The sequence below is a fragment of the Cygnus atratus genome, chromosome 6 (assembly GCF_013377495.2).
Source record: "Cygnus atratus isolate AKBS03 ecotype Queensland, Australia chromosome 6, CAtr_DNAZoo_HiC_assembly, whole genome shotgun sequence".
Lineage (NCBI taxonomy): Eukaryota > Metazoa > Chordata > Aves > Anseriformes > Anatidae > Cygnus > Cygnus atratus.
The window spans coordinates 9,199,172-9,223,899 of record NC_066367.1 but is presented as its reverse complement, the minus strand read 5'-3'; the positions used below and the strand labels follow the sequence as shown (position 1 = coordinate 9,223,899).

The following is a 24,728-nucleotide window of genomic DNA, read 5'->3' as shown; positions in this document are numbered from 1 at the left end:
AGTTTCTCTTAACAAGAAGAAAGAAAAGGGTCAAAAAAGGCAAGCAGGAGTATCCTTGACATTTTTGGCTGGCTTACAGATAGCAACAGACACAAATGTTCATATCCTTGTGTTTGAAAGCATGACCTAGTTCTGCACTTCTCCTGTTCCTGGTGTATCTTTGAAAAGCTCTGTCCCTGCCTTTGCTCCTCATAATTGATGGCTATCGCAAAAACCTGGCTTTGGGGTCTGCATCAGTTTTCTTCTCTTTTTTTCCTTTTCCTTTCTTTCCACGACAGACTAATGGTTATGAGGAAGATGTGTATGGATCGTCCCAGAGTAGAAAATCTAGCAGGGTTAGTAGCTGATTTATGTTGCTATACAATCTATCGCGCTGTTTAATGGGATTAAATCTAATTAGCAAATTCTTTTCTGTGGTAAAGCAGGTTTTGCCTGTCTTGCATGTTGCGGCTTTTGCAATTTCAGACACAGAGGTGCAGCAATAAGCTGTTTTAAAAATAAAAAATAAAAAAATTAGGCCACAAGTGGGGTGGGAGGCATCTGAGTTTGGTACAAATAGGACTTGGAAGCCAGAATTGCTTAATTTGTCACAATTCAGCCTTACCCAAATTTGATTACCAGCAATATTTCAATATTTTGAATATATTACCCTGGCACAGAGGGTTTCTATGTGCTGTGAACGAGTGACTTTCCCAGCTCCTGCAACATGCCCAAATCATGCTCCAGCACTGGGGCTCCCAAGCCGCAGGGAGTATTGCACATGCACAGAGCACTTTGGCTTTAACATTTTCCCCAAATTCATGTTGTTTATGTGAAGTTTGCTTAACACAATACTTTTTTTCCTTTATAAACCGCATCCTAGGGTTTCTGGCAGCTCCCCCGGAGGTGAACAGCCAGCGGTGATGTTCCTATTTAGCTGTGCACCGCTGATGTGCTTCATTTCCAGAAATATTCCCGTGAAAAAAGCTTAATGATTAACTCCATTGTGTGCACGCGTGTGGCCCACGGTGTTCCCTTCTGTTCCAGCACAAGGGTTTTGTGGCAATTACAGGAACTGATTGTCCTGCTCTGTGAAATGTCAGGTTATGGGCAAAATCTTTCAAGGTGGTGTTTCAAGCATAGCCTCTTTGGGGGCAGGAAGGGGAACTGCTCTGGGCTTTTTGCCTGGCAGAGGAGGCTACAGTACAGAGCCTGTTGATCTTTATGCTATCAAGACTTTGAAAGCAATATTAAGGGTATGCAGACTGAAGCTCTGTGTTCAGGGGGGAAATAAACTGCTTTTATAAGACTTCATTTAGCTAAGTGTCTCAGCAGGTTTCAATGGGTTACTTGGTAAGCGTGAAGTTACACGGGCACTTGTATAAATAGTGAAACGGGACTGTGTACTTTATGTCCATTTAATTTGTGCTTCCATATGGTTTTGTGCATTTAGGTTGTGTATGTGGCTAAGAGAAAATGAAATACTGTTGCTTAAGCTCTTAAGAAAACAGCGTGTCCTGTTGTTGGCACTCTTGCTGAACTGTTTGAGTTCAAGGAACTTTATTGCGCAGTGCTTCTGACAAACGGTGTTCTTACTCCTTGGTGACATACTCCAGAGCTCTGCATACTGCTCAAGAGCAAAATGTCTGTAGGAAAGTCATCCAGGGAAAAGAAGTGGGTTGGTTTCCACTGAAATAATTTAAAATCCTCTTGGCATTAAGGTTTGTAGTGTGGAGGCTTTAACTGTATGTAGAGCAGAATTATGGCAGCATCGTTAGCTCCTTGTTTTCATTACTAAGTGTAATTCAGGTTAATCTTCATTTAGAAGGTGAACAAGAGTTTAGAGGTGATTTGGAATAGCTGAAAATCCCAAACCAGTTGTTGCTGGTCTGGCTGACATTCACCTTTAGGACTGCTCTCTCCAAAAGCCCCAAACCTCACTTAAGATTGACAAAGTGACAACAGAAAAGCTGAGAAGAGGCAGAGCTTTAGAGTTTGGGAATCGCTGAGCCTGCTGTCAAAGCTGTTTCCAACCTTCTAGAAAAATGGAGCAACATGTGCCTGGCGATCTGTCTGCCTTTGTACCTAGGGCTTGCAGGATCACGGGTTCATTCCTTGGAAGTGAGCAACACCCTGTGCATAGGTTACAGGCTCTCTAGGTAGGAATGAAAATCATTTCTTTAAGCTCAGGACAGTGTGCTCAGATTTTTTCTGAGCAAAAGCCTTACGTCACTGGAAGGATAATGAGGTAGGAAGAGATCTAGCTTTTTGAGGCTGGCCAGTTACCCATCCTCCCTGTTTACATGCAGGTGTAGTGTTTAATCCACACATCTGTTTGCCAGCAGTGGCAGACATCCAGCATCAAGAGCAAAGAGGTTTCTTTAGCTTGCTGCAGTTCCCACGTTTGGAAGCGGAGCTGATGTCTGCTTCACCTCCAGTACTGCTGCTGGGGTCGGTCAGGGCTTGCTGAAAACAGTCCTTGGTTTGCAAATGTGAATATCTGTGCACCTTAAAAATTGATGTTTAAGGCAACTTAAGTTGTTCATGGCATATTGTTACCTAAAAAAAATCCTGTAAAGCAGAAACCTGTTTTTTTTTAGGTATGGTGCATCCAATTCAGAATGAATGATGCCTGAAAGATAACGTTCCCAGTTTACCTGTTTGTAAAAACAGGTGTTGTCAGACAGACACTGAAGTCAAACAGCCATTGGAAGTATGCTGATAAGCACAGCTCCACTTAGCTCGAGTTACGATGAACTCTATCCATGTTTTGGAGAACATGCCCATCTTTTAAGCCCCCCCAAACCATCCCCTTACAGCATGTTGTCTTATGAGCTGCAGTGGTGGAAGGGAGGAAGGAGCTTGAGGCTTTGAACCCTTCAACGGAAGACAAACCAGACAGGTATCCTGTGCGTCAGGTGCTGTAGGGATGGAGGAAGGCTCTGTCTGTTGTAAAGAAATCTCTACTTTACAAATAGAAAGGGCACGTGGTTTTCACATGTCCTCATATCTTTAATGCAATTTCCTTAATGCATTTATCTTCTTTTTGCGTCAGTGAGGACTGACTTCTTGCTGTTTATAAGCTCCTAATGTACTTTTTGCTCCCCACTTAAAGGAGTTTGAAGTCCTTTGTGTTACTAAGCTGAGTTCTGAAGGTTTTTTGTTTGTTGTCAATGCAGGCTTCCTACTATCCCGACCTGGGCCTCCACAACACTGGCTATGCTTCCACATCTCAGCCTTCCTCCCAAAACGGAAATTTGGTCTGTTGCCCCCTGGTTTTACCTGGCCTGGACTTCTTGTTCTGATTTCATTTGGATAATACAACCTCTTGTGCTTAGGAGCAAATCTGGACCAATTGTCAAGAGTCTTTGTAGATCTTCTTAATAAAACTTCAACAACCAAAAAAGAAATCCCCAAACTGAAAAAGACCTTTTGTTTAGGGTTGGAGCGAGTAACGGAAAGCCATTTTCAAATGGGTGGAAAGTTTTCCTTTGGTGCTTCTCCCTTTCCTACAGTTACTTTGCTTGCTTTTGGCCTAAATTGGGCTGGAAAAAATAAGGGAAATCTAAATTGACTCAAGTTCCTTATTCTGTCTGGGGCAACTTCTCTGCTCACCTTGTCTGTCAGGCAAGCTTAAGGAAGTTAAGATAGGACAAGCAAGCAAATCACAGACAGCTGGAGGAAAAACCCAAAGCTTTAAAGACACTGGTGAGGTTGGATTGTCCTCTGCATGTGGCTGGAGCCTGTGCAACCTGTCCTGCCTGGTGGGATGGGGGACCTTGGACCCGTGGTGTCTCCAGGCCCGCCATGGGGTCCCCACCGGCATGGGGTCGGGGTGGCTTGTGGGAACGTGCCCCTGCAAGCCAGGCACTGCTGCTGGAGTATTGCGTGCACATACTTACAGCACCGTGTGTGCTTTCCGACCTGAATCCCTGCACCTTGCAAGTGATGAGCACTAACAAATCACTTGGGGTATGGTGTGCTGAGCTGAGTATCTGTAACTTGGTCCCGAGCAACTTGGGTTTTCTCTGCCCTTTTGCTCAATAACAAAATCTGCAAGAGGTGATCTTAGAGCTGCGTGGAGCACTTACAATATGTATCTTCAAACCTTTCTGTCTGTGCATGTAGCTCTTTTTCTGCCTTTGGTTGAAGTGAGGAGAAACACCCTGTCTGCTGCACACAAATGTGTCGGAGATGATAACAACCTACAATGAAATTACGCTCCTGTGTTTCTGTATACCGTGGTGTCCTCCCTTCCTGTAGGAAATACACGTCTGCTTGGTATTCTTAGTCTGTGCGAGAAGAGATCTAATGCTTTTATGGCACAGCTGACTAATATTCTTTATACTGGGTTTCCTTCTGTTGTAGTGTTTTAATCCTAGTCTTCTACCAGGATTGTTAATTCTGCTCTAGGCCTCCTGTTTTATGTTCCATTTCTATGCAAAAAAACAGTTTTGTGCTTGTCTTCCTCAGCCCTCCTTGCTGTACAGCGATGCCCTGCCAGCCAGAAGTTACAGGGTTTGTCGTGCTACTGCTCTAAACACAAGCACTGAAGCTGCTCACTTTCAGCCGTGCCTACATTGTAACCTCTGTTGTTCTCGTTGGACCCATTTATTTCACACTGGTGCCACCTGTCTGATCCATCCGAGTGCACGTGTGCGATGCTGTTTGTACAGACTGGGGCTTGCTGACCCTTTCCTTTTACTCCTGTTGGCATTGTGCAAGCAGTGCCCGGGGAGGTGTGGTGCTCCTGCAGATCTCTCTTTGGATGGAGACCTTCACCTTCATGTTGGCATACTACCCAGGGCAAACAGGAGCAGGCCAGAGAGAGGCAACATCAATTCTTTCTGCTTGTGTAGCAGCTAACAACGATCTGCTTCAAAACTTGAGTAGCCAAATTCCACTGTTCTTGTACAAACTTAAAACCTGAGAGAAGCTCATTTAAATTCTCACCACTTAAAGGCAGAATTTCCTCCTCCCTCTGTGTTTCCCGAGCCAGACACTTGCAGGGTAAACTGGAGGCGGATGGCTGTCTTAAATATGCATCTTCCTCCATTTATATGAATTTGGTAAATTGGCTACTAAGTGAGGTTCCTCTGGCATAAGTTTTTTCCCATGTTTTACAAGCTCCAGAAATGCAAATCAAACCCATTTCAACAGCTTAAGAATTGATGTCGCCATTTTGGTCAGAGGTAACGTTACCTGTTGAACCGGCGAGTGGAGGAGCTGCTGGAAATGCATGATGGGGTGATGGATGGGGGGCACTGGGGATTTGCACGTGCCTGACGGAGCTCCCCAGCTCGCTGACTTCAGCTCGGTGAGTTCTTCACTTGCATGGTGCTTGCGGTTGCATGCGGGCGATGTCCCCATACTTGCACATGCTGTTCATTTTCCCGTGCCCTGCACCTTGTGAATTTGCAAAACCAGAAAGTAGGTCTTCCACTCCTGTTCTGACTCTGTCTTTTAATTGTAGGCGTCTGTGTATGACGAGAGCGTTTACAGTGGGAGCCGTCGGTATAGTGCCTCTAGTTCTCGTGCTGTAAGATGTTTTCTGCATTTCCCTGTTGTCGTGTCTCTGTCCTCCAGTAACCCCTTTTTAACAGAACGCAGACTTTTCTGGGCTGAGGAGCATTTAAGATGGCCTGTGACAGGTCGTAGCCTGCTGTAGGAACAAGCACTGTTATCATCAAATCCTAAATCTGACCCATGCCTTGCCAAGACCTGCTCTGGATGGCGCAGGCAGAGCCCAGCCCCTGCAGCCAGGGCAGCTCAGCTCTGCCTTTTCACTTTGGTTTCCTGATAAATACCTTGGAAAGAGCCCGGAAAGTCCCTTCCGTCTCTGAGACTTTGTCTTCTGCAAACGGGGATTTATGTAGGTTAAAAAAGGAACCGGTTCCCCAGTGCTGCTTCATTAACTTGAAGTGCAGGAGCCGTGTGAACGTACAGCTTGCTTGCTTTTGTCACTGGGGTTTATATCCCTCTGGGATATAAACCAAACCACCAAGACCCGAGCAGCAAAAAGCCCCCAAAACAAAGCAGTGATGTTAATTTAATTAAAAAAAAAAAAAAGTTACACTTTTGTTAGCTTGGAGGAGGAAACCAACTTTGAAGAATGCTCCCTAAGCCCCGTGTTCCTGAGTTGTGCCGTGTGTGCTGCTGCTGATCTGAAGCTCCACATTGCTTTTTGGTTCACAGCGGTGCCTTGTGTTTCTGGCTGTCTTGTAAAACTCATTGATCATTATCTGTTTGGGCTGTTTTGGCAGCCTGCAGTCCCGTGAATTTGCCGTTTACACCATGCTGAGCTGGTTGTAATTCTGTGTTCGTACGGGCTGTCTTCCTGTGGTCTTCCTGTGTTTTCCATAAGTCTCTCAGAGGCCCAGATGATTCGCTTCTGCTTTGGGGAGAAATCATTTGCAGCGGGTTCTGAGCCCAAAAGCTGTTTGAAGACTTTTTTCCCGCCCCTGTCAGTGGTCTGAGCAGGGAAGGCTGCGTGAAGGCTGGTCCCTGCTCCCCTTCCCCATCCCACTGCCGTGCCCCTGATGCTCTGGAGCCTGGGCACAGTGCAGCCTCTTCCAGCTCCTGGTGCCTGCCCAAGGAAGAGCTGGGCTCCGAGGTTTTTGCCTCGAAGGGAACTGCAGTGCTGCCTGTGGCTTTTTTAAGGTCACAAGCTCGTGGCTTCGAAGGGGGCAAAGAGGGGCTTCAAGTTGAATTGGCTCTGATTTGAAAAAAGGGGTGACCTGTGGGACACAGGGCCGAATTTTGCTTATTCTCAGCTCCGATGTGAAGCTCAGCAGCTCAGGTGTGTGGAGCTGATGTCACTTGATGCAGGACAGCTAAGGACGGGGCTCGGTCACCTTCCTTCCTGTTCCAGTGGCAGGAACCAAGCTGGTGGCTGCACTGCAGCCAGGGCTATGTCCTGCTTCCTCTGGTACCACTTATTGGTACTGCAAGCTTAGTTTTCATTTATAATGTGCTGCTTTCTTAGCGTGGTTAAAGATGCTGAATCAGTCCTCCAGTAGCTGGTGGGGACCTGGGTGTCTCGTGGCAGCTGGGGAGTTTTGGGGGATTCCCGTAGCGGCCAGGTAGCTCAATGGAAGATACCTTAAAAAAGGGTAAGCTAATACATAACAGCAGTAAGAGAGGTCTTCAGATCACAGTGTAGTCATGTCTCAGAGACAGATGACTGAAATAAGCTCACCGAGGTCATCAGCAACACAGCTGAAGTTGCCGAGGAGTTCCTCGTGCTTGTTCCTGGCCCCAAGCTGCCTCCTTCCTTGTCTCCGTGCCAGGTTCTGCGCGAGCTTTGGTGCACTGACATGGCCCTTTGTGAAGGCTACGTTCACAACTGCCTTGAGGTAGCAGTAATAGGAAAAATAACCTGTCCAGTAAACATCCAGTGACTTCTTTAATTCATGTTGTTCTGAATGAATCAAACTGAGTCAAAATGAGAAGCTCATGCATTTTTCTATAAAATATGTTTAAGCACAAGATTGATTGCGAAGCTGCTGCTCTGACGCCTGTGAAAATGCAGGGAGTGGTTCTAAACTTACTGCCACGATAAGTCCCAGGGCTGTCTCTCTGATGCTTTAAACTTTCATTTCCCTTCTCTGCTCCCACCGTGTTGTGACCTCAGGAAACAGAGCAGCGTGTATGCGTTTCTTGCCCTTGTCAGCCCCAGCTCAGCCGCTCTGCTTTGTCCCACCGGTCAGATACTTGCCTGTAAGGACTGAAAGGCTTCCTTTGGCAGCAGAGGAGGGCTGCGGGTGCTGCGAAGTCAGGACGGTGTTCAGTCTCTGAGATGGGCTCTGTTTGGACTCTAACCACGACATAGATGAGATGGTTTTTGCTTTGGCTTTTAGAGCATAGATTTATTTTGTGTGTGCAATGTTGAAGAACGGGAAGAAGGCTCACCGGAGAACCTCAACGGTCCTGCAGAGTAGTAGGATCAAGCCTTTTGTGTAGCAATTGAGAGGTTTCTGATTTGTGACTGCTATCTTAAGATATTTAAATAAAAATTACTCTTTGTTCTGCTGTTTCTTGTATTAAATCAAAGCTCTTTACTTGGTCCATCAGCTAGAAGTACTGCTTGCCTTATTTTTTTAAATTAACACCTGAAATGTCTGTTCTCTGACCTTTAACTGCTCTTCCTTTGTTCAGCTGCATGTAACCATTTTCGTAACTAACTTCAGATGCAATGCTCTAACTCCTCTCTTGCTTCCTTTCCCAATCGTAATTCTTTTCTCTCTTCTCTGCTTGCTGTTCCTGGTTCACCTGCGGCAGCCTTCAGAGTACAGCTGCTACCTTGGGTCAGGATCTCGGGCATCTTCAAGAGCCAGCTCTGCTCGAGCCAGTCCGGTGGTGAGCTCCTCTATTTTCTTTTGTTCCTAAACTGCTTAATTTCTGTTCTTCAAGGTCTTTTCTGTAGAAAGAGGTCACTGTCGCTCATAAGACTGTTTCTTGCTGTATTAATTGGGCTATCTAGGCTATGCTAGGGACAAAAAAGGATGAACCAGATGAGAAATTTCAAAAAGGAATTTAAAAACTAGCAGTCACACGAACCTGAAGTGTACCTCTACTGTAAAAACACAGGTATTTGTGTAGAAATTATTGAGCTTAAAGTACGTTGGCAAGCATTTTGTGCAAAAGATTGCACACTGTCGATGGGTAGTGCTCTATGTCACTTGGCTGTGAAAATCAGGAAGCCCTAAATCTTCCTTCAGCCTTCAAGTTTCTCTCTGTTCAGCAGTATTTCGGTGTGGTGTTGCTGCAGGGCTATCCGGAGGTTGGATCTGAGCATGTTTGTTGGATTGTAGCTTACCAGGCGCCACAGTCTAGCATCGTGAAGTGGGAGTCGGACTCAGCATCGTGAACTCCCAAGCAGTCAAGGCTGAGCAGGGCACAGATGCTAAAGGTTTGTCCAGCTCCTGTGACTGTAGGTAACCAAGACAAGATTTTTTTCCCTGCTTTTTACTGATAGAAAGCACTCGTCTTCTATTTTTCAGTGGTGTATTGCTGTTTTCTCTTGTTCCGTTCAGGCATTTACACCTCTGAATATTTTGTTCTTAGTTTCAGAGCAAGGCCTGATAGCGTGGCGACAGCTATCAGTAGCTTGTCTTTTACAGGAAACGTGCAGCTTACAATAAACTGGTCTATAACAAGTTAATCTTCCCTAGAAAGTGCCTTTTGAAGTGTTGCACTGTTTCAGTAAGGTGTCCAAGTGTCCCAGCAGCCTTCCTTGTAGTGAAGCGTTAAAGTGGTGGTTCTCCAGGGACCTGTTGCGGATTGCCTACCACATCCCCAAGATACGGAGAGATGAAGAGGGCGATTTCATAAATTAGCACACACAATGTGCCTCTTTAGTCATAACGTCCCACTGCGGTGGTTGCTTTGCTGAGGAGCTGGAACTTAAGTGCTGTAAATGTTGCCTTGAGGAGTAATTAAAGAGGAATATCTGGATACCCAAAGCTATGGCAGCATGCAGCAAGGTAAGGTGCAACATGGAAATCCAGAGCATTCCTCTTCAGTAACACCCGGTCCGCAGTACCAAGCTGCTTTGTATCAGATGTCCCCCGTCACATTTGTCATCGGGCAGGGAAGCCTTCAGCCCATCAAGCAAGCCCAGTCTTTTTGGGGGAGAAAGATGCTGAATAAACTGGGTTGAGCAAAAGCAAATGGAACTGATAGAAAAGCGCTGAAGCGTTGGTCTTCCTTAAAGGCAAGGGTGCATCTGCTTTTTAATTTTTTTTTCAGGATTTTTATCAGGTAACATATGGCAGCTGGTGAGATAAAAATAAATCAATATTTTAATTAGTCCCTGCGTCTGAGGGAGCTCTGAGTTCTTGCAGTATGTATCTTCAGCTGTACCGCAAGGCAGAACGTGGAAGTTCTTCCTAAATGGCCTTGCAAACTGAATTTCAATTATCCCCAAGGCAAAAAATAATTAGAATAACCAGGGATTTATTTCATTAAAGACCTTTAAGTATAAGACTTGGGTACCTTTACATTAACATTGGCTTCCCCTGTGTGTGTTTTGTGTTCAGCCTGAGTCATTGGTGCAGGTTGCTTGTGGTGAGAACAAAATGCAGCTTGCCCCTTCTGGGAGCTGTAGGGGATTTTGTCGTGTCATTCTGTGCTTACGGCTTGGCCTGGCTGCACGCACGTGGGTGGGGAAGGCTGGCTGTGTCAGCGCGGAAATGGGAGAGGCACCAAGCTGAGTCTGGGCTGCGAGGAGACAACAGGCACCCTTATTTTCTTTTTCTTTCTTTTAATCAGCACTTTATGGCGGGGTGTGAAGAGCTGCCGTTATTTCTGTGGCCTCGAGGGGCAGAGCGTTAACGTCAGCAGGTCTGAAAGGCACAGGGCTGTAGAGACATCAATCCTCCAAAAGGTACAGGGCTGTAACGACACCCTGCCTCCTCCTACGAGGCAGCATGAACCTGGTACCATACAGCCACTGTACCTTCACTGCGAAGCCACCTCCGAGTTACTGCACTAGGTCACTGCAGCACCTCCTGACTCCCATTTTTATTTATTCCACCTATATTATGCAGTGCCTCTTCCCGTAATTCATGGTAAGGAATCACGTGCCTTGCCTTTGAACACAATTCAAGGCGTTTTGATAACGCTTCCAGTGGTGTGCTCGGTCATGGCAGGAGGGTGCTGAAATTGAGCCCTGTCTTCTCAGCTGGCTTAGCAGTGTATCGCTGCCACTCGCACAGTCCCAAAATGTCATCTGCTCAGGTTGCCTAGAAGAAGAATAAAGACCTCCTTGGACAACCACAATAACTTCTGAGTGGAAAAATGTGATTGTTTTGGTCTGTACCAGTATTTAATATCGCCAGCCCATAAAAATGAGCTGTTCCCTCCCTTGATATATCAAGCCATATGCTTTCATGGTTCTGCTTTATATATCCTCTGGCATTTACACACTTAGAGATTTGACTCCAAGTTTACTTCGTAAAGGGCTGGCGGAGGAGGAAGGAAAGGGGAGTATCTGTTGGGTTGAAAAAGCTGGATTCCCAACAAGCTTATGTCACTTGATAGTTTGATAGTTTAAAAAAACTCTATGTACTGTAATAAAAATTAGGAGTGCTTAACACTTGAAGGTAAATGACTTTCTTGTTTGTGGGCATTATGGCCCAGAAAACCAAAACTGAACAGTTCCCTAGCTTGATTAAGTGTCATGAGAAATCAGATGTACAGAACAGAGAACTTTTCAGCCTAACTTTTTAAATTAAAGCCTATGATATCCTGTCACTCCAGCCCTTAAATTTTTTTTCAGAACTGTTTCTCCCTCTGTCACTGTAGCTTTTTAATGACCAGAAGTCCTACCTGCTGCACGCAGCTTTGCTGACTTGTGTTCTCGTCTGTGCTGTTTGTAGTACAGTAAAGGCCAGGAAGATGCTTAAACACAACATGTAAATACACCTGCCTCAACTTTGCCGTTTGAGTTTTGATGCAGTGCCTAAACATTTTTCCCATTATTCCCACCAGTAATTGCTGTCTGCTGCCTTTGCACCTATAGCAGATACGTGGATATGTCAAGTTTCATATTTAAGCATTATACTTGCTATTAAATGCATATCTTGGGACTACTGAGAACAGCGTCGTTCCCTCCTGTACAGATGGAGGTAAACTTTGTGCCTGAGCTACTGAGATGAGCTTTTTAATGTGAACTGCTGGAGGTTTTTTTCCTTAAATCAGTAAGCCAGTGGCAAAAAGCAAGCATTTCTGTATTTGATATAGAGTCATAATGTAAAGATTTATATTAGGCTTGTATCCTGTAGCACTGGAGCGAGGATTTGCTGCAGTGCTACCTTGCATTGTGGCGACTGATAAGTTTGTTTAAGCAAGGAGCTTTGGCATAACACTCGTCCCTTAGCTGAGGATACAGGTGACAAATCCACTTTAGACCTGACAAAGTTCAGCAGTGTATTTCACTGCTGGCTTTTAAAGGCTTATTGCTGGTGTTAAGGTGGCTCTTGTGACTGGGAGAGCACACAGGAGCCTTGTGCTGCTGGGTGCTCCAGCCAAGCTGACCAAAGGGGTAAAACTGTGATTATGTAGGCTGCCAGGCTGCCTGCGGTGCTGCTTTTTTAGTTCCCATTTCTGCAGATACCAGCCTCTGCTCAGCACTATCCACTGCAATAACTTTTCTGTGGTGTGGGCCAAGTTTTCATTTCAAGAGCAGGAAACGATCTTAAATATGTCACAACAAAGACCTTGCTTTTCTGAGGAAGCTGATCTCGGGTTAAGATCCTCTCTGGAGCTGAACAGTGACAGCCATGCACTGAAGTTGTTCCAGTACTGGAGCACGCATGCAGCGCTGCACAGCAGCAACAATCTCATATTTAGCTTCCCTCAAGCTTGCTTTAGGAGGCTGGAAGCTAGACAATGTGTTCTAGAGTCCTGACTCTTGCTTTGACTTCAAGATCCACATTTTCTCTCTCCTGCGTGCAGCTGGGATGCAATGCAGGACTGTCCCTGGGTGTCAGGGCTTTGCAGGGGGGTGCTAGAGTCAGATTTTGGCCTGGGTAATCTCCTAGTGGAAAAGAGCCTCAAGGGTTAACCTGCCTGCGGAGTAGGGAGAAATACTTTTTAAAACATTGTGCTAAAATGTTTTTATTATCTAGGAAAAATAGGCAATATAGCCTTATATAGACTTGTAGGATTCCTTTGCTCTTGTTAAATTTCCAGCTGCGGTAAGCCTCTGATAGTGCTGATGTGACGGCAGCATGGCTCGGGTTTTAGTCTGAAAAACTTTCAAAAGAGGCTGAACTCATCCCATTGTACTTATTTTTGCAAAGAGCAACCTAGTACCCTTGCCAAAACAAAGATGTGCATGCCGGAGTTCCTCTGAAAATTGTATCCTTTACCTTCATTTTTATACACCAAAGTACAAAATGCCCAAATTGTTGGCAAGGAAGAAGGTAATGCAAAAGGACGATGTTCTCTAAATTAAAGGTTGTGTATCATTAGGTGAATTCCTCTTCATTTTTCCTCTTCTAGCAAGTATTCTGTTAGTCCTTTAGATTTTGATATGGAAAACGAATTAAGGGCTACGCTTAGTACTGTGAGAGCAGAGAGGTTGTTTTCAGCCTAATTGCTACAATATTCCTTATCGCATGTTTATGCGGAAGGTAAACATTTTGGACCATAATTTTGTGTGGCTTCAAATAAAAATAAACATTTCTTCGTGAACTTTCTTTGATTTCTTGCTGGGTCAGATGCCACAGGGCTCCTCGGAGAGTGGCTGAAGGCTGAAAACCTGGGGTTCCCTCTGGTGGCTGAAAAAGAGAGCACAATTTCTCTCTTCTGTGGAGCGATGCTGTCACTACGTTAATCTAAGAAAGAGCAGAATGAAAGCTATATAAAACAGGTCAATTTTTTAAACATTAACATTGAAAGAAATCACCAGTGGTTCTTCCTCTGAGAAGAAAATGAAATGCGTGTTTTGTGGCACCAAATAGATGCGTGTAGCAGATCATCACTGGGGAAAATGAAACCTATAATTTTTTGAAACCACACCAATTTTAAAAGTCTCTTAATACCTTTGAATGACTGCATCCTCAGAACTGCTAAAGGTTGTTTTGCAGTGAAGGTGCAGCAGGCGTCACAGGCGTGGTAATGAGTGCTGAGTAAAAATACCTACTGTGTGCAGATCTTTTAACACAGTAACTTTAATATTTTCTCCTTCGTAAATGGAAGTTTTTTTTTCTGACTCAGATGATGGATAATAAAGAAGAGAACAAATCTTGATATTATTTTAATCAAAAACATTTTTACATCTACATTCCACAAATAATTTAAGGCAAGTATTTTCAGTTGTGCCCTAAACCCATAACATAGGCTTTTCAAAAGGCTGTGCATAAATTCCTGGATATAAAGGCCTGTGTGTGTGTGTGTACACTGCTCTGTAGTAACACACCGATATTAGTACTGCCACAACTTTCTTGTTGAACAGCCACCTGGTATTTGGCAGGGCCAGAAGGCTGCCAAATCCACCACTTGGAGCTGTCTGGCATGAAATAATAGGGTACTGTGGGCAGTGTGACACATAACAAGTAGGGTCATCCACACGTTGCTCTGTATAATTCAAAGGGGAAAAAATGATGAATGTTAACTGATTGGAAAGAGATGGAGGTTTCTGAGTGTTCTTTCAAATGAAATGTGTTAACTTAACCTCAGCAATGCCCTGCCTTCCTCTGGAGCAGACCCGTGTTGGTTTTTCAGTCGTTTCACAAACACTGTTCTTCTTAGCTCTGAGGCTCTCAATCTGGGTAAGCCTTTCGTTTTTAAAAGTGTTTTGTGAAAGCATCTTGAAGAGATGCCCAGGTTGTGTGTGGTTTTTGCTCTCTCTTCTGAGCATTGAAGTTGTCTTGATTCATGGTAACTTTCTGTACTCCTAAATCCCGCTTTGGCTCTGATTTATTTCTCCTTGGCCAGTGTTAGCGTAGGATCTGTCTTCTGAATCAGTAAATTCCAGGGAAGTGCCGAAGTCACAGACTGGCTGTTTATTTAGACTTTGCACCGGTCCCACACAGAGACTTCGGGGTCAGTTTCTGCAGCCTTGGCCTTGCTGGGATCTTTGCTTGAAGTCAGTTGCTCTTCGACACAAGAAAAGAACACTTAGTGGAAGTCTTAAGCTTTAGACCTTATTTTTCATAGTTTTTTCTTCTCCTTTTGGGAGCAGTGCAGGTGCAGTACAGTCCTTCAAACCGAGCTTGATGCCTTGCTTTTGGGAATGGGGGAGGGACATGCTGATAGGTTTCAGAGGTAGCTGATTTTATTTAAGGTCCATAAAACTGCAGCTTCAAGAAGGTGTCTTGGTCTGGAAGCCTCTGCATCCTTCAGTTAAACAATGGTATGATCTCTCTACTTACTTGAGTAAATTGCTATTTCGAATTCTTTTGAGGCATAGTTTTAAGTTTTCATAAAAAAAAAAAAAACGCGATAGCATACAGTTGGTCTTATGTAGAGGAAAAGATTTTGGGGTTTGAGTTCATGTCCATTTAGGATTTATATGCCTGCATTGTTAACCCACAGATCAACTGTTGTCTTAATGTTGAAATACTATGATGTAGATATGGAAAAATGTGTTCCTCTGTCTTATCTTACAGACCTCGTAGGTTTTCATCAATGCATATATTCCAGGGAGCGATGTACTGCTTGGGAACTTGTGATTTGTCCTGGCTTATGCCCTGAAGTGCTGGCCAGGACATTGCTGGCTGCTTTTTGAGCAGATAGAGATTACTAATGAAAAGTCTCTTAAAGGTTTTAGGAATTCCCCTTCTGATATCATAGTACCTTCTCTTGTGCTTTATTATCTAACAATTCTTTCTGAACCTCTGTTTTACAGATCGAGGAAAGGCCAGAAAAAGACTTTGAGAAGGTAAGAAGGATCTTGTGAATTACTCTGATAAAAGTGCTGCTTTTTTTTTTTTAAGGTTAGGTAGAACTTGCAGTGAATTTACAGAAATCTTCTAGGAAGCCTACTGTGGCGCAAAACTTTGAATTATCAGACCTTCTACTGCAACATTTGTTGAACTTTAAACCTATGTGTTTGTTCAGAAGTTATAACTGACATTCAGCAGCACTTGACTGAAGTTGCTTTAGGCTAAGCCATGTGAATACTGGTTTTGTTTGTAGAGTTTAATTGTAGTACTGCATAGAAATAAAAAAAAACCAAAGTGATACTGCACTAAGTGAGAAACTGGCTTCACGCAGAACCCTCAGTACTCTAAAAACAGTGTGGTTACTGCTGCAGAGTAAATAAATACAAATGAAAGCAATAAGAATTTGAAGAGTAGTAAGAAATGTCCACAAAATATAATAATGCAAGTTCTTAAAAATATCTGGCAAGATGATACTAAGCCCCTAAGGATTTTATCTAATTTAGAATTAATACTTAAATCTAAGCTGTGCAAACTGCTGTTACAAAGATAAGCGTTTACATCTGATTTTCTCATTAGTTTCCCATGGTGAATCTCGATCTTCTGAGTCTTCGTATTCCTAAGAGGTTATTTAATCAAGCTTGTATCATTCGGAAGTGCAAGGGTTCTTTTCTGGCCTGATGTTAAACCTTCCCCTGCTGAGGAGCTTGCAGGAGCAGAGCAGCAACAGCTCCTGTTCCTCTGGGTTTGTTGTTAATACTGAATTCTAATGTTTTCTGTGGCACCAGAGACCAACTAGGAATGAGGATGGCCTAAAAGCCACAGGCTTGCCTCTGGTTGTGTTAGATGCCTAGATAACAATTGCTGTTAGCTGTTCTCCTCACGTTTTAATTTGGGACTGCTGAAGCTAACACAGAAATAATGTAACTCCCAGGAACAACTATACCATTGAAATCTAGAAGATGTACAGATATGTGGGTGTTTGGGTTCTATTTTAGTTTGGTCTGGGTTGTTCATTTTTGGTTTTGTTCCTGGTTTGGTTGGTTTTTGTCTTGCTGATGCACAAGGTGAACCTTGGTGATCCACATCACGCGCTTTACTGAAATGACTCATGATGCCAAAGACAGAATTAATGTTTTGTCATCTGTGTATATCAGTAGGTCAACAGCCTATGTTATGTGTATTATTTTTTTTTAAATCCATATATCTAGGAAAAAAATTACAACCGTTTTATTTTAAACTGTGTGATTCTAGGGAGCACGGACCGTCTCGAGTTTATCAGCAGCTACGTTAGCTTCTCTAGGTGGGACATCTTCACGAAGAGGCAGCGGGGATACGTCCATCTCAGCAGATACGGAGGCATCTATTAGAGAAATAAAGGTGAGATTCTTAAAACCAGCACAAACTGTTAGGAATCTTTTAACTATGGCATTTTTTAAGCTTCTATCCAAGAAATTTCATCGTCTGGCAAGGCTTCAGACTAGGATCAGACTGCTTAACCTGTGTGGTAGAAATATTTAAATGAGAGCCTTGAATATGAATGATTCCGTATCAGTTGTACTTCTGCCCCTTAGTTTCAGTGACATCATTCACCTTTCTCACCGTTTCTCTTAGGATATCTATGAGTTAAAGGACCAGATTCAGGATGTAGAAGGCAAATACATGCAGGGACTGAAAGAAATGAAGGTACTGCTTTACTGCAGAGTGGAAGTGTGGTAATTAACACCAGCTAAACATTCACAGAGCCAGTGTGAGACCTAGAACTGACCTTGCATGCTTTTCTTCTGGGGGTGGTTGTAAACTGTGTGAAAACATTTCATTAGCTGGAAAAGTAGCTGTCCTGGTGTCTGATTGTGGTGAGCAGTGCTTCCAAGTGTGGACTGAAAGACGGCTGATTACTCTTGCATGTCTGTCTTGCTGTTTTGAGAAGGTTATTGTTTTGCTAGCAAATTCAAATTGCTATCTTTTAAATTGCTTTGTAAAGAAACCTCCCAAAATTGAAAGACGAAATAAAACACGTGGCCTCCAGTGCCATGAAAAATCGTATGAGTTTAAAAGCTCAGATGTTCTACTTACATTTTCTTTTGAAAAGGTCTGGCGTGCCTTTGGAAAGTTGCACATGTGCAGCACTGACTGTCATTTCGGTTTCATCTTTAGTTCACAGAAAAGACCCTTAATACTTGTAACAAAATGTTGTGTAACAGAACTCATCACATGAAAAGCCAACCAATGCTCACAGCAGCCGGCAGGAGGGAAGCTCTTAGCACTTTCACAAAGCCATAAATGGATTTTGGTGTGACAACCATGCAGCAGCATAACATCATGTGCTAAGTGAGGAACAGCATTAGCATTAACATTTTTGGAAAAGTTAATTTTGCAAAGGTATAGGTAATACCAAGCATGTAATGCAACATTTATCGGTGTGAATTACTGTGTAGTTCACTACAGTGAAGTACTGTGTGAATTACCTGTTGCAGCTTAGTGCTGCAACAGGTGCAGTTATTGCCGTCTTAAGAGTTGTCAATGGAAAAAAGAGTAATTTGGCCTTTTTTCTGTAAAGCCTGTTTTTTTTTTCCCCCTGATCAGTGTGTACCAGATGTAGCAAAATAGTCACGCTGCATAAAAAAATTAGGTTTTCATCCCTTAACCTGTCTTCTGTGGTGATTTGTACCTAAGCCACATTGGGTTTCAAAGATGGTCTTTAATTCTGGCTTTGCTTTGGAGTAAAAGAGTGTGCTTAATGTCCAGGGATAACCCATTGTGATGGAACCTGATGCTAATAACACAAAACTTAGCATGCTGAAGGAGTTAACTTCTTATTTGCATATACTTCCTTTCCAGCTTGTTTCTGAGATTTAATCCCAGCACTGGTGCCAAATTCTGACTGCTTTCCTGTGCTTAATATTTCTCATCCTTGAGCTGGAAAGTGCACCGAAACACAATTTGTGTTTAAGGACATGAATTTATACAGGTCCGAAGACAAATTCTCTTATTTGTCAATAGAAATATAAACGAAACCAATTCAGACTTAATTTTTGTGATAGTTTCACCACTCTCATCCCCTGTTCTGTTTATGGAAAGGAAAGGGAAGTATATGACTCTCACCTTTACTTTATGCATCATTCTAATATTACTGAAGTCCCAAGAGAAACTGCTTGATGTGTGAACTGGAATATCAACATGTTTGCCTATTTGCACTGTTTTGCCTACGTACGTCCTTTATTTCTGTTTTAAAATCAAACAGTGCAAGTTTGACTGCACAGCATGGAAGATGAGCCAGAGCTTTTTGTCATTGTTGTTACAAACCTCTCAGTATCTTACATTCGTTTCACGTTGATGGGGAGGGTTTTCAAGGCAATGGGAGCTGTTTCTTAGAGTGAATTTGTAAAGAGGGAATGCGATATAGGAAACCTAATGAAAAATGATGCATCAGGTCACAAAAACCGTAGCTTTCACTGCAAATCCTAATTCCTGAGTTAGTGTATTTAGTGTCTCCTACCTCACTCTGAAAGGATCCCTGAAATTTGTGTAAGCTGGCTGCTAAACCACCTTAGGTTAAAGCCTAGCTCATTAATGATGCACTACCTAAACTTAAATCAATCTTGATCTTAAATCAAGGCCAGTTTACCTTTAAAAAAAAAAATTCAACTTATCATCTTCAGCAGCTGCTTTGAGCTGCCAATGTGCAGGGGCAGGGGGAGGAGGGAGAAGGAAGAAAACACTGAGAAAGCAGGAGCTGAAGCGGCAGAGAACAGGAAGCATTTTACCCATCCTAAGGTAAGGTTTCTTGCTTGTTACCAGAAGGCTTGTGGGAACACACGGGAGGTTATCCTTACCTTGGGACAGTTGGTAAGGCTCTCCTGCACGTGATTAGCACCGGTTTCAGCAGGAGTGCTCAGGAGGTTTGTGGTTTAGCACTTCGTTTTCTTGTTCAAGGTCTTGGCTGGCAGAGTGTGTATAACTGACCTCTGACTGTGGATGTTTATTCTTTGCAGGACTCTTTAGCCGAAGTTGAAGAGAAATATAAAAAGGCTATGGTGTCAAATGCTCAATTAGACAATGAAAAAACAAATTTCATGTACCAAGTAGATACCCTGAAGGATGCCCTGTTAGAGTTAGAAGAACAGCTGGCAGAATCCAGGAGGCAATATGAAGAAAAAAGTAAAGTATGTATTTAGCTGTGGCATGTTATTGAACTGTGAAGGATTTGGGGAGGGGGCCAGACACCTTTGGGAGGAGCCAGACAAATTACTATTCAAGATTTTTAATAAGTTGTTGCTTTAGTTGCTGTTAAAGTGAGTGGAATAGCAGCATGCTATGTGTTTGTGATCATACAAACAGACTTTTTCATGAAATGTCTGTTTTATAAAGCAATTTCTGAAGAATTAAAGAAATGTTTTATATGGTAAGGTTATGCTGATAGTATCATATGTCCTTTGATATTCCATCTTTGAAGTAAATTCAAAGGTTTTGTTCGGAGTGACTTCTGGAGGATTCCTTTTTTTACTTCCAGAGTATTTTAATGCATGAACCTCCCTTCAGAATAGAGTTGTGCAGCTTACATAGTTCAGGCAGCTACATGGCTGAGTGCTGAATTGTTTTATGTGAATTCAACATCTCTAACACCTAGTGAGTTGGTGTTAAACCTGTGGCCTGCTAGCTTCTCAGAATCGGCTCTTCAGCTTGGGGACATTTCACTATAGCACACTGTGAAACACACAGTTCCTGGAAGATTTGGTAGTGTTTTTTTTGTTTAACTCCTAAATGTCTACCTAACTTGTTTAGTGCGTTATGTCAGGAGAGCAGGTTACATTCCCATCCATTCTTCTGTGAAGTCACTAGGACTTGGGTGTATAAGCCGTTCACTGGCAGCCTGCTGCTTGAATTGTGAAACTGCCTAAATGATGTCTGTCACTTCCATATTTGGGGGAATAATAATTTCTTGGAAAAACGACAAAACAGACTTAAAAAAAAAAAAAAAAAGTATTCTTTTGGGATTGTAATTAGAAGCATATTCAGGAATTGAATTGTGGCAAGCATTTTCTTTGTGCTAGGACTTTATTTCTTGTGTTTTTCTTGGGTGCTATTTCTGATCAATAAAAACTTCATGAATATTTCATTCACAGGAATTTGAGAGAGAGAAGCATGCTCATAGCATATTGCAGTTTCAGTTCATGGAAGTCAAAGAGGCTTTGAAGCAAAGAGAAGAAATGCTTGCAGTAAGTAACTTCACCTTTTTTTGTTGTTGTTGTTTAATGACTTCTTTGATTGGTGTGTTCCCAGTTAGGTGTGTAGAAGGTGAGGCATAGAGAATTTTATTCCCTACTCAGGTTTCTCGCCTGAAGAAATACTCGTGTTTCAGGCCGAACAGGTTTAGAGCTGACTAACAGAAATAAGACTCTAATAAGTATTATCTGAAGATAGATTTCCTTTTTGCATTGTCCATAATGTGAAATAAGCTGTGTTTTCAACAGCTGTTAGTGGAGATGTAGTGGAAACATGGAACTATCTAACTTCGTAAGTCATCTTTGAATAGTAAGGTTGTCTTCAGAAGTGTAGCTTTAGCTGAGATGTCAGAAACCATGAAATTGTGCACGTAGATAACCTTTTACTTCAGCACCTGACTTTTTTCATTCTTTGGCATCTTTGCAATCTTGACCATCTTTGTTAACCTGTTACCTGCTTTCTGTCTTCTTCTTTTGCTCCTGTCTCTCAGGAAATCCAACAGCTGCAACAGAAACAGCAGAGCTATGTCAGGGAAATTTCTGATCTTCAGGAGACAATAGAGTGGAAAGACAAAAAAATAGGGGTAGGACTGTCAACTCCTGAAATGTGTTCAGAGTGGTGTTGTGTTCTTGAGCTGATACTGCTTTTGTAAAACCTCACAAAGAAAATCCTCCTCAGTGGCTTTGCTTGGTGTGGCTGTCTTAGTATATTACCAGTGAACTAGCAAATAGTAAACTTTGTCCTTGTTCAATAATATAAAATCCAAGAAAAACTTAGCAGCTGGGTCAGATTTCAAAACCTGGGATAATTTATCTGCTGTGGTGCTCCATTTGTGTATGCTATATTGAGAAAGGAAGTGCTATTTGTAATGCAATTCCATCAGCACTGACTTTTTGCTTATTCAGATTTAATCTGCAGACTGAGCAGAAACTGGAGTGTGATTAAGAAGTAACAGAGCTCTTTATGGCCTTTGGGGATGAGAGTCTCTAATGTTCTCTTGTTTCTCATCCTTTCCCACCACCTCCTGTCAAAGCCAAATGGAAACCCACTCTTAAAGAAAAGCATGGCTTTCTTTTCAACAACAAACACTGAAGACTTTCTGAACTTAGAAGGGGAAAGAAATCTGGCAGTTCATACGTGTTTGTGATGTCCAGTAACTTCTAGCAATTTGAAACTAAAGTGTGTGATTTTAGTTACTGTGTGTTTATATAGAAATATCAGGAGGTTCAGTACTAAAATTTGCATTTGCACATGATACATCCCAAAGTTTAAAGATAGCTTATTGGCAGTTTTCTGGTTAATTGAAATGTGCTGCACCTATCACAGTAACCCATGAAATTAACAGGCCATAATAGACTATTAAAATGTCAGGCCTGCTTTCATGCTCTTCTGTTAGCATGTGGGACTTGTGTATTCAGCGTGTACGTTGGATATGAATTAACTCATCCAGCAGATAAGAATGGAAAGTGGATCCTCCTTTGAAGGATCTTTCGTGAAGGCTCGGGCTTTGAGTGTCTTCAATAGGAAGTCCTGGGACTGCCTGATTATTGAATAAGCTGTGAATTTCTTGGATTTGAGGCTTATCTGTGTGTATGTAAGCTCGATCCTTTAATCTGTGAACTTTACCTTTTTCACACATGCCACTTCCATGAATCCCTGAATATCTTAAATCTGTTCATTCTTGTTTACACTTGCTTTTCATGCTCTTTACTTGTCTTCCTTCCTTTCTTCACATCTCCTCGCCCTCTGTTTGTGTTGGGAACTCAGGCGTTAGAGAGGCAGAAAGATTTCTTTGATTCCCTAAGGAGTGAGCGGGATGACCTTAGAGGTGAAGTGGTTGTGCTGAAGGAGCAACTGAAGGTATGCAAGAGGAATAAGAAAAACTTGTATTTAACTGCTGACTTTTACCTCCTGTACATTTTTGCAGAAAAATTGAATCTAGGTCAGTACCAAGGACTCTCTTTTCATAAGTTGCCAGTTCGGGAATTTTCTGATAGTCCTTCACCCTAATATCTATCGACTGTGAGCTCTTAGTATAGACAGTTATATTCAGTATTAAATTGTTGCTTTTATAGGAGACGCGTCTCCGAGGAACACTTTAAGCAGCAAATTTAAGTTTAAAAATAAATAAAAAGAGCTGGTATCACATGCTTTCTGCGATGCTAGCTAATCAGAGAACTGTAATATTCTGTGCTATTTTCTGACTTCCAGCCATTTTTAATGGAGTGATCGAAGTGATTGTTTATTCAGAATGTCAAAGACAAGAACATCTGAACAGTTCCAGCTCTTATTGAGCAGCAGGCTTTAAAGCGTTGCTTTTGCTTCTCTGTAGAAACATGGAATAATCCCAGACTCTGACGTAGCTACCAATGGGGAGACATCTGACATACTTGATAACGAAAGACACTTGGATTCTTCCAAAACTGTTCAAGGCACAGCACAGGCGTTAAAGACAGCAGGGGACGGGATGTTAGGTAAGTGCTGTATATCCTTTCCTATCTTTCTGTCCATCTGTCTACTCATTCATCTTTGCTTGGAGTTTGGGCATTTGTTAGTGGGACAATTAACACATCACGCAGCATGCTACTTGTCGAATCACTTGTGCATCACATCACATATGCATTTTTCTGCTTGATATTTATTATCACTCCAAGTATGTTGTGCAGTTTCCTGCAAAGGCAAACTTCATTCCCCATTTGAGGTGACAAAGGACGAGAATACAAATACTACATATTACAGATAAGTAGCAATCATTCAGATTACTATTCAAACCCTGAGTTTGACAATTGTCCTGCTGTTGCTCGATATTTTTCTGCACGTATCTTAAAGAATCAAAATAAAAACATTTCAGTTTTACATAAAGAACTTGTACGCTGGTTCATTTATATACCTGAGAACTATCAATGTTTGCTGAACAGTGCTGGGCACTGTTAAAAAAACACTAGTGCATGAATTCATTGTTCTTGGTATCTAGTACTACTGAGCAGTTAATATTACCACTTCCACATCTGTACTCGTTGTAACAGGGATAATGCCGTTAAATTCAAAGAACATGACTGTGAGATGGATAGTATTAGGAAGGAGAAATCTGGCTGGCAAAAAAAAAACTTCCTCCTTAGGCAGTTAGAATGAATGATCACTCAGAGAGCTACTATACTAGTGGAATGAAAGGGAAATCATTTGTTGTTCTTGCTGCTCTAAATTGACATACTAGTAAACAGCAACAGGCAGCCAACCATTGCAAGTGCAAGTTATCTTGCTTTTGGCTGTTGGCTGCTTTTTCCTCACTCAATTTTTGTGTGGAAACAATATGGAGCACCAAAACCAAGGTAAGGGAAAATTTCACATGCAATGTTTTCTCTCTCTCCTTGTTCTGTTTTTTTGGTTTTTTTTTTTTTTTTTTGGAAGCAGGTACACCATAGACCCAAAAGCTAACTGCTGAAGCCACACAAAAACCGTTGTTTTAATACCTGTTGCTCCTAAATAATGTTGGAAGAAACAGTGCTTAAAAAAACAAAAACAAAAAAACAAAACAAACAAACAAAAAAACAACAAAAAAAAAAAACCAAGTCCCTTTCCCTTGAGAGGATGAAGTGGCTCTAAGGGGCACTAAGTACTTGATCTTTGATCTGTGTTGGTAGTGTTAAACAGCTGAAACATTTGCTTGCCAATCAGATTTTATATTCACAGTCTTTGTCATATACACATAAACACTGATGATGCCTGTTTATGATCTTAGGAGTAAAATATTACTGGGTAATCTGTGATTACTTCGTTATACTGGCATCAGACACACACTCCTGCATGCACAGAGTGGTGTTAGGGCTGAAGTTGTAGAGAATATTGCTGAGAAAGCATAATCTTTCGTGTTAGTGTTACATCTGCAAGTATTACTGTTAAATTGCACTGCTTGAAACAAAGTTGTTCTCATCTACAAGAGCTGTAATTCACACAGCCAAGAGCAAACATCCTTTAATTTACAAAAACACAGGCCAGCACTGGAGACTTTTCTTGCTTTGAGAGGGTGGTGGTGGTGAATTTCACTGATCAGAAAACAAACCCATACCCTTACTAATTCAATTGCTGCTTTGCCTCACATAATTGGCAAAGGCTGATCTTCTATTAACCTGT

The 24,728-nt window shown here is 42.3% G+C and overlaps 1 protein-coding gene across 7 annotated transcripts in view; it reads left to right on the top strand.

The window, feature by feature from the left end:
* LRRFIP1 (LRR binding FLII interacting protein 1) overlaps nt 1–24,728 on the top strand; it is a 104,778-nt gene that overhangs the window by 64,422 nt on the left and 15,628 nt on the right. For 4 of the 7 annotated variants that reach the window (XM_050711606.1, XM_050711607.1, XM_050711603.1 and 1 more), the window contains exons 3-7: nt 15,338–15,370; nt 16,626–16,751; nt 19,367–19,537; nt 20,498–20,590; nt 22,930–23,071. In XM_050711606.1, coding sequence (XP_050567563.1) covers nt 15,338–15,370; nt 16,626–16,751; nt 19,367–19,537; nt 20,498–20,590; nt 22,930–23,071 — 565 coding nt within the window. Of the gene's footprint in view, nt 1–15,337; nt 15,371–16,625; nt 16,752–16,985; nt 17,058–19,366; nt 19,538–20,497; nt 20,591–22,929; nt 23,072–24,728 lie in introns of all 7 variants that reach the window. The other 3 variants (XM_050711605.1, XM_050711601.1, XM_050711602.1) reach the window with 1 other exon arrangement.